The 14,093-nt window shown below is 37.0% G+C and overlaps 1 protein-coding gene across 2 annotated transcripts in view; it reads right to left on the bottom strand.

Moving 5' to 3' along the window:
* MSI2 (musashi RNA binding protein 2) overlaps window positions 1-14,093 on the bottom strand; it is a 986,805-nt gene that overhangs the window by 703,412 nt on the left and 269,300 nt on the right. For both annotated transcript variants that reach the window (XM_053707533.1, XM_053707534.1), the window contains exon 6: window positions 12,655-12,747. In XM_053707533.1, coding sequence (XP_053563508.1) covers window positions 12,655-12,747 — 93 coding nt within the window. The remainder of the gene's footprint in view (window positions 1-12,654; window positions 12,748-14,093) is intronic.

Genomic DNA, 14,093 nt, shown 5'->3' with positions numbered 1-14,093 from the left:
TTCCAGCTGTGTGTGTATATGTACAATATATATATATATATATATATATATATATATATATATAAATATATATATATATATATGTGTGCAATAGGCAGCATTGTTAGAAATCAGACTACGAAAAAAGCCAAAGGCGGCGAGCGGCCAACTTCTTCCACATTTAACAGTAAACTAAGCTACTGAATGCACAGCCCTATTATACACACACATATCCCTATACATTTTCTTTTATTCCTAGCAAGTGACACCTCCTTTTTGTGCCCCATAAATCATTTCTGGAAGTGGATTAGTTAACATTTTACAACACTTACACAAATTCTATTTCTAGTGGCTACCAATATTATAACATTCTGTTTCACAAGCTTTGGGGTGTCCTATATGAAATGGTTATGGCAGTTGAACTACATAAAAATGTAATTTATTTTTTTTAAAATACAAAATATGAATGCAATTTAAAAGAATATATTACTTTACAGATGCAGAGGAAGCTAACATGTCTCCACTTATGCACGGAGAACTGGCTGTAGGAGTTAAAAGAAATAAAAATATTTAGTAATATTCTGTGGGGGAAGTCAAATTAATCCCTTCATAAAAGGCTCCATGTGATATAAACATCCTGCCTGAATCTGGGGGATTTCAGCCCATTACAGCTATTTGATCTTATAAAGATCTCGCACTCATACATATGCAGTCACGATGCTTGCAGAGCAAATCTGTTCATGCATGCTCCAAGCAGCCTCAACGTTTCGGACCCAGCAGGAGTCTATTATTAGAGTCAAAACATGCATACAAGTTACTAGTAAACTCCAGTATATTTATAACGAAATAAAACATTTACACTCATAAAGAAACGTTACAAAAATGTTACAATGTCAGCCAAGAGATGATAATAGCAGAAAACAGCAGTATCTGCATCTGTCAGTAGCAAGGCTGGAAACTGCTGCCAAATGCAGAATTGATAAAGTATTATGTCCCATTTCACCAATGTTGAAATTTATCCTTGCTTTTTCTTTTCACCACTACCAAGACAAGACAATCGCTCAGTATACTTTACTTTCATGTTGAAAGGTGGATATTTTGTGGCTACAAAGATATCACTGTCTATGTTATAATACTGTGAAAATGTGATCACTTACCAATCTTGGAGACAGGTGACTTGATACTGTGGCACATTGAGCTAGTTATACTCATCCCAAGTCAGATAGCGATACCCATCCCAAGTCAGATAGCGATACCCATCCCAAGTCAGATAGCGATACCCATCCCAAGTCAGATAGCGATACCCATCCCAAGTCAAATAGCGATACCCATCCCAAGTCAAATAGCGATACCCATCCCAAGTCAAATAGCGATACCCATCCCAAGTCAAATAGCTATACCCATCCCAAGTCAGTTAGCAATACACATCCCAATTTCAAGTTTAAACAAAGAATACCAAGAGACAGAAAATTTTGATAATAGAATAATTTGGTACATTTTTTAAATCTGTATGTTCTGTGTGACCCGTGAAAGTTTAACTTTTGACTTCAGTCCCTGTTCTAAGTGGAACTAAGATATAAAATAGAAAGATTCCCTTTTTGGCACAAACATTCACATAGTAGCAATGACAGGCCAATACAAATAGTATATCTAATGAAAATGTATATTATAAACACAAACAGGGTGCTGAAGACAACATGATCTGGATTACACTGGTTGGTATTCCACAATAAAGCAATATCAAATACTAATGAACTTTTGCCCTGTAGCCGCACTTGAGCTACTACCGTCCAACCAAAATGAAACTTTATTTTGGAAAAAATAGTTCTGCTTTAAAGTCGCATCCACTTTGCCTGAAGCTCCATACCAAAGTTACTGAAACCAGATGTGCCTGTTTCTATGACCTGCATTATCATTTCTCTTTCCTGTTCCCATCAGTGCTGTTTATTTCAATTCATGTTTTCCATTAAAACTTTTCCTTTCACTGTCCTTTTTGTTGTCCCTTTGTGATATAGAGCAGTGACATTTATACAGCATTCAACACCTCAGGACTTGAGATGTCACCATGGCTCATTGACCGCTTTTTCTGGGTGTCATAAAACATGTTGCCAATTCTAGACATAGCAAGCAAGATACTACACTCAATACTGATCATCATGTTGTCCACAGCTGTATCCACTGTAAATCAAGGACTTACAGGTACAAGTTTTGTGCAATTCCTCTTCTTAAACATAGGGGGTGTTGTGCTCTGCTGTGTGTTATCAGATAGAGCAGGTGTTAGTGCAACTTGTGATAATAACATTAATGAATTAAAAACTGAGATATTTCTAGGAACATGGGAAACATTGAAATATGGAACACTGAAATATGAAACTACAAATTTAAAAAATACAGTAAAGTTGAAATTACACTTTCATGATTAAGATGGAGCATGAGATTTTACACAACTTTCCATTTTATTTAGATGATCTAATTTGCTTTGTTCTCTTGGTATCCTTTGCTGAAAAGCACGGCATGCTAGGTAAGCTGAGAAACAGCATTGCACTACTTGGAGCTAGCTGCTGATTGGTGGATGTACGAATATGCTTCTTGCCAGACCTACGCTTTGGGGGGCCCGCACAACCTGGGACAAAACTGTTGGTAGTACAGTGGATTAGTGGAAAGCACAGGGATGCAGCAGCTCTGATTGAAGGAAACAGTTAAGCTGTAAGACAAGGGTTAGCATCAGCTAGTTTTCTGTATGTTCTAACTCTGATTTATAGCCGTTACTTACAGAGCAGCTATCAGTAAAGTTTGTAACCTGATGCTGCTTGGCTACTCCACATGTAAAGCTTGAGGAAGGGATGGAAAAGGTTAAAGGTTACAACTGATGCTGCTGCTGCGTGATTTCTAAGAGGGAATGTATAAGACACCGCGCACACTCCTTCACTAGAATAAATCAACTATCAATATCATTTACTGCTGGTCTCCTGACAATGGAACAGATCAACGTAACTTTATAATCGTGTGATGTATCAAAAGAGAAAAAGTTGCAGACACATCCTTTTTTTGCGATTAAAAAGTAAAATATTTATTGTATTTACACAGTGTGTTCATATTATTCAGTTCTTGGTCATACCCACAGGTGAAATCTATACTTTATCATCTGCATATCTATTAGAACATTTGTTTACTATGCTGCTTATACAGCACTGTATCTATAGTCCAAACCTAAATGTGCTTTTATTTGAAGCAGAAGTGTGTGTGTGCATGTAAATGTGTGTGTGTGTGTGTGTCTGTATGTATATGTGTGTATCCATTTGTATATGTGTGTCTGTTTGTGTGTGCATGTATGTGTGTGTGTATGAGTATGTATGTGTTTGTGTGCATGTATATGTGTATGTATGTATGTGTTTGTGTGCATGTATGTATATGTGTATGTAAGAGTATTATGTGTTTGTGTGCATGTATGTATATGTGTATGTAAGAGTATTATGTGTTTGTGTGCATGTATATGTGTATGTATGTATGTGTTTGTGTGCATGTATATGTGTATGTAAGAGTATTATGTGTTTGTGTGCATGTACAGTATATGTGTATGGATGAGCGTGTGCTTGTATGTGTGTATATATGTGTGTGTGTACATGTGATTGTATGTGTGACTTGTGTGTGTGTATATAAATATATGTGTGTATGTACATGCATGTGTATGTATTACTGTGTGTGTGTGTTTGTGTATGTATATATATATATATATATGCGTATGTATTTGTGACTGTGCTTGTATATGTGTGTGTGTATGTGTGTGTTTGTATGTGTATGACTGTGTGTGTAGGTATGTATGTGCGTTTGTGTATGTGTGTATGTACATGCATGTGTATATATGAGTGTGTATATATGTGTATGTATTTGTGACTGTGCTTGTATATGTGTATATTTGTATGTGTATGTATGTGTGTGTCTGTGTATGTATATGTGTTCATATGTGTGTTTGTTTCTCACGTGTATTTATTTTTAATAATTATAGGTACCTTTGTAGCCATCACTATGGTATTTGGCTACCAAGAAATGCCCTGGTTTTAGGAGAGAAGCAAAAGGTCCAGCAATGACCAGAACTCCAAAGCCATTGCCACTCCCTGTGCAAAGTTTACACACAAAGGCCAGGTTCAATAATGTCTACCTAATTCCTGCTAATTCCTTTAGTTCTAGCTCACATCACTGTCTATGGGAATAAGCATAAAGCTGTCAAAAGGTTAACTCACTTCAAATATGCAATGTACTAGTTAAACATTTGATTGACCATTTGTGTTTCTGGGGTTTTTATTCACTGCTGCTAATGCATATCTGTTACTGACAACTACACGGGTCAAATGTGTTACATAGTAACATAGTAGATAAGGTTGAAAAAAGACTGAAGTCCATCGAGTTCAACCTATACAAATCTAAAATACTTACAAAAAGCTCCAGTTAAGCTTAAATAACCCCATTAAAATGTGACCCATTTAATACTAGCAATCATATCCATGAATTTTGTTTATATACAGAAATTTATCCAGACTATTTTTAAATGTATCTATGGTATTGGCATTCACTACCTCCTTTGGTAATGAGTTCCACAATTTTATTGCTCTTACAGTGAAAAAACGTTTCCGTTGCAGGAGATTAAATCTCCTTTCCTCCAACCTTAAATTATGACCTCTTGTCAGAACCAATTTCCTTGGAATAAAAAGAGCTTCTGCCATCTCTGTATATGGGCCTTGAATATATTTATATAAAGTAATCATGTCACCTCTCAAGCGCCTTTTTTCTAAAGAGAACAGACCCAGTTTGGCTAGCCTCTCCTCATAGGTTAATTTCTCCAATCCCCTTATTAGCTTTGTGGCCCTTCTCTGAACTTTTTCTAGTTCTGCAATATCTTTTTTAGCAATCGGTCCCCAGAACTGCACTCCAAACTCAAGGTGAGGTCTTACCAGGGCTTTATATAATGACAGAATTATGCTTTCCTCCCTTGAATCAATGCCTCTTTTAATACATGCTAGTATCTTATTAGCCTTTGAAGCCGCTGCCCTGCATTGTGCACTCATTTTTAGCTTGTTATCTATTACTACTCCCAAATCCCTTTCCTCCTGTGTTTGGCTAAGTCTTGTCCCATTTAAAAAATACATAGCCTGCTTATTTTTACTTCCAAAATGTAGAACCTTACATTTTTCCGTATTAAATCTCATTTTCCATTCACTTGCCCATAGTTCTAATTTTCGCAAATCCCTTTGCAAAGAGAGTTCATCCTGCTCTGACCTAATGACCTTACTTAACTTAGTATCATCTGCAAAAATAGAGATGTCGCTATTTAATCCTTGCTCCAAGTCATTTATAAAAATATTAAAAAGAACAGGGCCCAGTACTGATCCCTGGGGGACGCCACTGATTACCTTTGTCCAATCTGAGTGTTTTTCACGTTTCTATTTATTAAGCATTAAACTTATATCAATCACTGAGTTTATATTCTCTAGAAAACATTAAAAAGCATAGAATTTCTGAAATTAATCTCCCTATAAAAAAATAATATATATATATATATAAAGTTGCATAATATTGTTGGGTGAGAGAGATTCATTTTTGAATTTGCATGCTTTTTAACTTTAAATAAAATATGAATTTAATTTTGTGCTATTTAATTTTCTATGTTTTTTTCATTGTAAAAAAATGTGTATACGTGTGTGTGCCTAATGTATGTAGTGTAGTGTTTTTGCATGTAGTGTGGTATTTGTGTAGCAAGGGTGTGTGTAGTGTGTTGTCTGATTTCTAAGTACACATATACAGCACATGTAACAGGAAACTGCTCACTTATACTTGTCCTATTTGGTGTATAGTTACAAAACAATTAGGGGGTGGGGGGCTGCTCTGCATTAAAATGCCAATAGGATTGAGCTTGCATTCTATTGGCTGATTGGAATAGCCAATAGAATGCAAGCTCAATCCTATTGGCTGATTGCAACAGCCAATAGGATTTTATCAACCTTAATTCCGATTGGCTGATTCTGTCAATTAGAATCTAAGGGACGCCATCTTGGATCACATAATTTAAAGGAACCTTCATTCGGAAGAAGACGTCGTAAGAAGAGGATGCTCCGCGCCGGATGTCTTGAAGATGGAGCCGCTCCGCGCCGGATGGATGAAGATAGAAGATGCCATCTGGATGAAGACTTCTGCCCGGTTGGATGAAGACGTTGGCCCACTTGGATGAAGACTTCTGCCGGCTTCGATGAGGACTTCTGCCGCTTCGTTGAGGTTGGATGTCGGCTCTTCAGAAACTGTAAGTGGATCTTCGGGGGTTAGTGTAAGCTTTTTTTAAGGGTTTATTGAGTGGGTTTTAATTTTAGATTAGGGTTTGGGCTTTTGAAAAAGAGCTAAATGCCATTTTCAGGGCAATGCCCATACAAATGCCCTTTTCAGGGCAATGGGGAGCTTAGGTTTTTTTAGATTAGGTTTTAATTTGGGGGGTTTGGTTGTGTGGGTGGTGGGTTTTACTGTTGGAGGGGTATTTGTATTTTTTATTTATTTACAGGTAAAAAAGCTGATTTCTTTGGGGCAAGGCCCATCAAAAGGCCCTTTTAAGGGCCACTGGTAGTTTATTGTAGGCTAGGGTTTTTGTTTTTATTTTGGGGGGCTTTTTTATTTTCATAGGGCTCTTAGATTATGTGTAATTAGTTTAAATATTTGATAATTTATTTTTTATTTTGTGTAACAGTGTTTATTTTTTTTGTAACTTAGTGTTTGTTATTTTGTGTAACTTAGTTGTTAGTTTTTTATAACTGTAATTTTAAATTGTTGATTTAAATTATTTGAGTAGGGTTAGGCTTTTAACTATATAATATATTTAATTTAATTTGTAGTTTAATGCAATTTTAAGCATAACAGTTAGGGTAGGTTAATTATTAGTTTAATGTAATTTTAGTATAATAGTTAGGGTAGATTAGATTTAAATTAAACTATCTTAAACTAATAATTAAAGGTAAGTTTACATTTATTATAAGATAGGGATGTTGTAATTTAAATGTAAAGTTAGCGGGTTGTTAGGTTTAGGGGTTAATCGGTTCATTTAGTTTATGGCGATGTGCTGGCGGTTTAGGGGTTAATAGGTTTAGTAAGTGCTAGTGATGTGGGAGGCCAGGGGTTTAGAGGTTAATACATTTATTTAGTTGCGGTAGGCTCCTGGAGCGGTAAGATAGGGGTTAATAACACTATATAGGTGGCGGCGGGGTCCGGGAGCGGCGGAATAGGGGTTAATAACTTTGTAGGGGGCGGCAGATTAGGGGTTAATAAGTATAATGTAGGTGGCGGAGATGTTGGAGGCAGCAGATTAGGGGTTAATAAGTATAATGTAGGTGGCGGCAGTGTCGGGACGGCAGATTAGGGGTTAATAAGTATACTGTAGGTGGCGGCGGTGTAGGGGGGCGGCAGATTAGGGGTGTTTTTAGACTCGGGGTACATGTTGGGGTGTTAGGTGTAAACATAACTTATTCTCCCATAGAAATCAATGGGATATCGGGCAGCAGCGGACATAAACTTTTGCTGCTTTCAGACTCCCATTGATTCCTATGGCATCTGCGGCCTCCAGGACGGCGGATTGTAAAGCAGGTACGCTGGGCCGGAATAGTGGCGAGCGTACCTGCTTTTCAATCCGCCGGCCTCCAGGGCGGCGGTTTAAAAAGCAGGTACACTGGGCCGGAATAGTGGCGAGCGTACCTGTTAGATACTAGCAAAAGTTGTCAGATAGTGCCGAATTTGTATTCAGAACATCCGTAATGACGTAAGCATCGATCTGTGTCGGACTGAGACCGGCGGATCGTATGTTACGTCACAGATTTCAACTTTTGCCGGTCTGTAGGCTTTGATAAATAAGGGGAATCAGGCTCTCCACAATTACACTGCTGAATTCCAGCGTATTTGCGGTTGACGGCTTGATAAATAGGCCTCCTAATCTTAGGTCAGTCCCGTGATATTGCACCCTTTGCTATAAAAAGCGCTCTACTTGTAATCTGGGCCCATATGTTTAATATCTGCAAAGGTGTTAAACATATAGCTATGCCCACACAGCAATAATGCTGCTAAGTCACTCCTGAGCAGGACATAACCTGTGATTGGCAGCTATGTGTGTATACAGTTAGGCTAACCTGCTGCAGCCAGTGAAAGAGCATTGCAGCTATTTAGCAGGACCACAAATTAGTTAAACATAGAATTACCTACAGGCAATAATGAAATACTAAGAGCGAATTAGAACTTGTTTTTATTGCAAGTCCTTTTCAACTTAAAGGGACAGTCTACACCAAAATGTTTCTTATTTAAAAAAAGATAGATAATCCCTTTATTACCCATTCCCCGTTTTTGCATAACCAACACAGTTATATTAATATACTTTTCACATCTGTGATTACCTTGTATCTAAGCCTTTGCAGACAGCCTCCTTATCCAAGTGCCTTTGACAGACATGCAGTGTAGTCAATCAGTGAAGACTCCTAAATAACTTCACGGGAGTGAGCACAATGTTATCTATATGACACATGTGAACTAGCACTGTCTAACTGTGAAAAACGTTCAAAATGCTCTGAGCTAGGAGGCGGTTTTCAACTGTTTAGAAATCAGTTTGAGCCTAGCTAGGTTTAGCTTTTCAAAAATACCACCAAGGGAACAAAGCAAATTTGATGATAAAAGTAAATTGGAAAGTTGTTTAAAATTGCACGCCCTATCTGAATCATGAAAGTTTAGTTTTGACTTTACTGTCCCTTTAACCAGTATGAAAAAGCAGTTTGTCTGCAGCTTTTAAATTGAGCAATGTATACTTAAACCATATCTTTACCGACAGTATAGTTTACAGTAGCATTATTACTGGGGATAAAATGGCAGGTAAAGATCATTTAACACTGCTAAATGAGTTTTTCAGCCTGGTTTAGTAATATACATTAAGATTTCTTTCATATTCATAGTTTCCTGTTCAGTGCCATTCATGTGCTAAAAGCACAGCACTTGATAGAACAAGCAGTGCTCTGCCTGAATACAACAATAGCATAAACTGAAGTGTTACAAAACAGATTCAGAAATTGTTAGATAATCATTATTTTCACATTTAAAGCCAACTCGCACAGGAATTAATCTGGAACATGCTGCACAGTTTGGTACGATGCCCAACCGTCCTTCAGGACAAGGCTTGCTCAGCTGTAACTCAATATAAAGGGTCAATATTACCGTTGTGTAAACATAGTATAGTGAATGTCAGGGATCTGCTTATTGCAGGGAAGCACAGAACCACATGCATAGCATATACTCCTAATCATCAAAAGCTACATAATATGCTTAAAGGGACAGTAAAGTCATAAATAGAGTGACATTCATGATTTAGATAGACTAGAGCATACAATTTTAAACAACTTTCCAATTTACTTCTATTATTTAATTTGCTTCATTCTCTTGTTATCTCTCATTACCCTGACAGGTTTATCTAGGTAAGCTCCAGAGAAGCAAAGAACCTAGGTTCTAGCAGCTGATTGGTGGCTGCATATATATATATATAAAATGATTGTCATTGGCTCACCCATGTGTTCAGTTAGGAACCAGTAGTGTATTGCTGCTGCTTCAACAAATGATACCAAGAGAATTAAACAAATTTGATAATAGAAGTAAACTGGATAGTTGTTTAAAATGGTATGTTCTACCTAAATCATGGTATAAAACGTTTGGATTTCATGTCCCTTTAAGTTTTTAGGACATAGCTGGTTGAATCTGTACCATTAACAATAAAAGTACTTGCAAAGCCTTGATTTATTATTATCTGTTGCCATAATTAACATGGATTTACAAATAGGGTTGTAGATATGAGGAGCTGCCTTCCAGCAGAAACCGCTTAGACAACTGCAACAAAACGAACACAAAACTATGTTGCGGGTTAAAGGGACACTAAATCCTAACAAAATACTAGGCATAAGGATGTATTCAAAGGAAATATTATTATTGAAATAATATGCAGGGTTTTTTAAATTATATTTATTGTATAAATATTTATGAAAGTGTAGAGTTTTAGTTTCACTTTAGCATACCCCCCCAACTGTCCCAATTTTCGCGGGACAGACCAATTTTAGGGGTCTGTCCCGCTGTCCCGGGTTGCTTGCCATCTGTCCCGCATTGCCCCATGCATTTAAAAAAAAAAATATTGGGCCCATACTCAGAAGCAGCTGGTTTTTCTCTCCCAGGGTTAGATACCTGTTAGATTCCCTGTGGAAAAGGAATGGTGTGTGGGTTAAGCAGGAGTAAGAAGGCTGTATACCCTCTGACCTCAGGTAATGATGACCTCTAACCTCTGGTAGTGATGACATCTAACCCCTGGTGATAATACTAGCATGCCTTCAGTTTTATACAATGAGCAGCACTAACACAAGGGTAACGAACAGTGGCAGCCTCAGACTACTAGCTAATGTGCTTGCCAACCCCAGTACCCCATACAATGAATTATAGATACCCATATATGATGTAGTGTGTGTGTGTGTGTATCTGTATGTATAAGTGTGTGTGTGTATCTGCATGTATAAGTGTAAGCTATGCAGTGCGTGTATCTGCATGTATAAGCGTATGCTATGTAGTGTGTTTGTGTGAGTGTATGTATGTATGTATGTATAAGTGTGTGTGTCTGCATGTACAATTGTATGCTATGTAGTGTATCTGTATGTATAAGTGTGTGTGTGTATCTGCATGCATAAGTGTATGCTATGTAGTGTATGTGTGTATCTGCATGTATAAGTGTAAGCTATGTAGAGTATGTATGTGTATCTGTATGTATAAGTGTGTGTGTGTGTATCTGCATGCATAAGTGTATGCTATGTAGTGTGTATCTTCATGTATAAGTGTAAGCTATGTAGTGTGTGTGTGTGTGTGTGTGTGTGTGTCTGCATATATAAGTGTATGCTATGTAGTGGGTTTGTATCTGCCTGTATAAGTGTATGCTACGTAGTGTGTATATGTTTGTGTGTGTGTATCTGCTTGTATAAGTGTATGCTATGTAGTGTGTGTATCTGCCTGTATAAGTGTATGCTATGTCGTGTTTGTGTTCCTGCATGTATAAGTGTATGCTATGTAGTGTGTGTGTCTGCATGTGTAAGTGTATGCTATGTAGTGTGTGTATCTGCATGTGAAAGTGTATGTTATGTAGTGTGTGTGTGTCTGCATGTGTAAGTGTATGCTATGTAGTGTGTGTATCTACATGTGTAAGTGTTTGCTATGTAGTGTGTGTTTCTGTGTATTTGAGTGTGTATACATGCATATCTTTAGCTTGTATTACTGTGCAGAATCTAGAATATTAATGGGGAATACAGATACCATGTTTAAAGAATCTATTATTAAATGTCCAATTAAAGGGCCATAATACCCAAATGTTTAAACACTTGAATGTGATGCAGTATAGCTGTAAAAAGCTGACTAGAAAATATCTCCTGAACATCTCTTTGTAAAAAAGAAAGATATTTTACCTCAAAAGTTCCTCAGTAGCCACATCCCATTGTAAAGGATTTCTAAGCAGAATATTAGTGTGTCTGTCCTGGGACAGCTTAGGGGATGAGCCTCGTGCGCTCTCATATTATTTCCCTATTCAGCTTACTATGAAATCTCATGAGAGTTAAGTCAAATCTCATGAGATCACAGTAAAAGAGTTCATGACCTCAGCACTGCTGATGCTGATTGGCTGCTGTTCATTTCTTCTTCATTTTTTTTTTTTTACCTGCAGTTGGGAGCAGCTGAGTATAACTTTTTACACAGAACTTACTCTGCTGAGCTGAGGAGATTGTGATGTAAAATATCTTCCTTTTTTACATAGAGATGCTCAGGTAATATTTTCCTGTCAGCTTTTTACAGTTATACTGCATCAGTTTCAGTGATTTAGCATATGAGTATTATGTCTCTTTAAGATAAAAATAGTAAGCACTGTCTCGGCAAAGGCTAATTAAATACAGAGCTCACATAGCTATACCAGAAGATTGAGCTTATGTTCGATTTGCTGCCTAAGAGTATTAAAATTTGACTTTATTTAGATTTTATTTATATTACATTGGTCTTATTTTTTTAAGCCCCATCCCTGCTCCTGCTCACCACATATCAAACTTTTGCTGTGGGTGGTGGGGGTTGTCCCTCTTTTGAATTTTGAAATATTGGGAGGTATGCTTTAGTAAAGGGAGCCACAATATTTTTTACCCAAGTTATCTTTATGGTTAGAAGTGTCTCTTCTTCTAAAGAAGCCGATTAGGACAGCTGTAAATGAGCTGAAGATTTACAGTCTCAGAATGTTTAGTGTCCCTTTAATTTAACAGACATTCAACTGGACAGTATAGATGGGCCTAGATCACAAACTCAATGCCAAGATTCAAAAACAAACTGCACCACCTGCTGCACAAATGCTTTTAGAAAAACATGAGACTTTACATTTCTTTTAAATCTAGTTTCTCGACTGATAACAACATGGGTAAAAAGAATTTTGTATCATTTATAAGGATGAACGTTTGATAAAAACTGATGCTGACAGCACGGAGAGAGAAGGCCCCAACATGCAATAGCCAACCACAATGTAAAGAATTTCTCTACAACAAGTGAAAACATTTGCGTTGGTACTAGAGAGCGAGCTGCAATACAAGGGATGAGAATGTCTCATTTGGAACTTACCTTGCCAAACTGTTCAAAGTATTGCTTTACGTCTTCCACTACCGTGTTTGCTGATAATCCACCTACAAATATTTTCTTTGTTCTTGTGACCATCTAAAAAAGAATGAGAAAAAAAAAACATCCTTTAATACAATTACTTGATATAACTTGGTCAAAGATATCAACATGTTGATCCTCATTGATATTTCTTCAAGAAAAGAATTTACATCTAAATCCAATTTCATTTTCTGAGGTTTTTGTCTGGAGGAACACATGGGTATCACCCGGCTGCTGTGCACTGCATTGTCTCCATTTCTTTAGAAAAACAACGTAATATGCTTAAAACAAAAAAAGAACGCTACAAAAGCCAAACAGGAAAGTACATCCCTTTAAGCAGGTTTAAGCAAAGTTCTTATACCCCAAATGCCAAATCCGTTCCCTAGAATCCTGTCATTTTTTAATGAAAGACAACATTTTTCTGTCATGATTCAGATAGAGCATGTCATTTTAAACAACTTTCAAATGTGTTTTGTTCTCTTGGTATCCCCTGAAAAGAATACCTTGGTAGGCTTAGGAGCAGCAATGCATTACTGGCTGATAGTTGCTGACTGGTGGTTGCACATATATATGCCTCATTTTATTTGCTCACCCAATGTAATTCAGCTAACTACCAGTAGTGCACTGCTGCTCCTTCAACAAAAGGATACCATGTAAACTAAACAAATGTGATAATAGAAGTAAATTTGGAAGTTGTTTAACATTATATGCTCTATCTTAAACATGAAAGAAAAAAATATTTATATGTCGGTCTACGGAGACAAAAAAAAACACACAAAAAAACCACACACACACACAAATCCTGAGGAAAGACGGTTCTTGTACTTTAATTACATTTTTACAAACAGAGGACTTTCTAGTTACATCCCCTTCAGGCGGCTTAACTCATTACAAAAGTGGCACATATAATTAGGGTTGCCATCTTTTCTGGAAAAAATACTGGGCGTCTGCATTAGCATACATATGCATAAATAATTAAGTAGCATAAGTCAGGAACTAAAGTTGCTAGGACTGTGATCGTTTGTTTATATTTAGATTCCAATACACTTGTAAGAAGTTTAACCACGATAGCATCTGTATTTCTATATTTAAACTTATTTTCAACAGCCATGTCAGTGAAATACCAGCTGTGTGGCCACCCTACATATAGTGCAGTGGATAGCCCTAGAAAAGGAAGTCCAAACAACCAAAGTAAAGATAAACATTTTGCACAGCAAGCTCAAAAGGATTTGTAAGGGGAACAGACGACAAAGGTGCAGAAAGTATCGGGCATTGCGCCAAATAACTCCAAATTATATTTGTTTTACGGTTTCAAAATAATTCCACTCTACCAACTGTTCAGTTTCATATCTAGCACATCCTTACTAAAAGCTTTTCAATTCTTACTTAGAGGGCTTAGACTG

This window comes from Bombina bombina, chromosome 3, assembly GCF_027579735.1.
Source record: "Bombina bombina isolate aBomBom1 chromosome 3, aBomBom1.pri, whole genome shotgun sequence".
Taxonomy (NCBI): Eukaryota; Metazoa; Chordata; class Amphibia; order Anura; family Bombinatoridae; genus Bombina; species Bombina bombina.
This window is presented reverse-complemented; position numbering and strand designations above follow the sequence as displayed.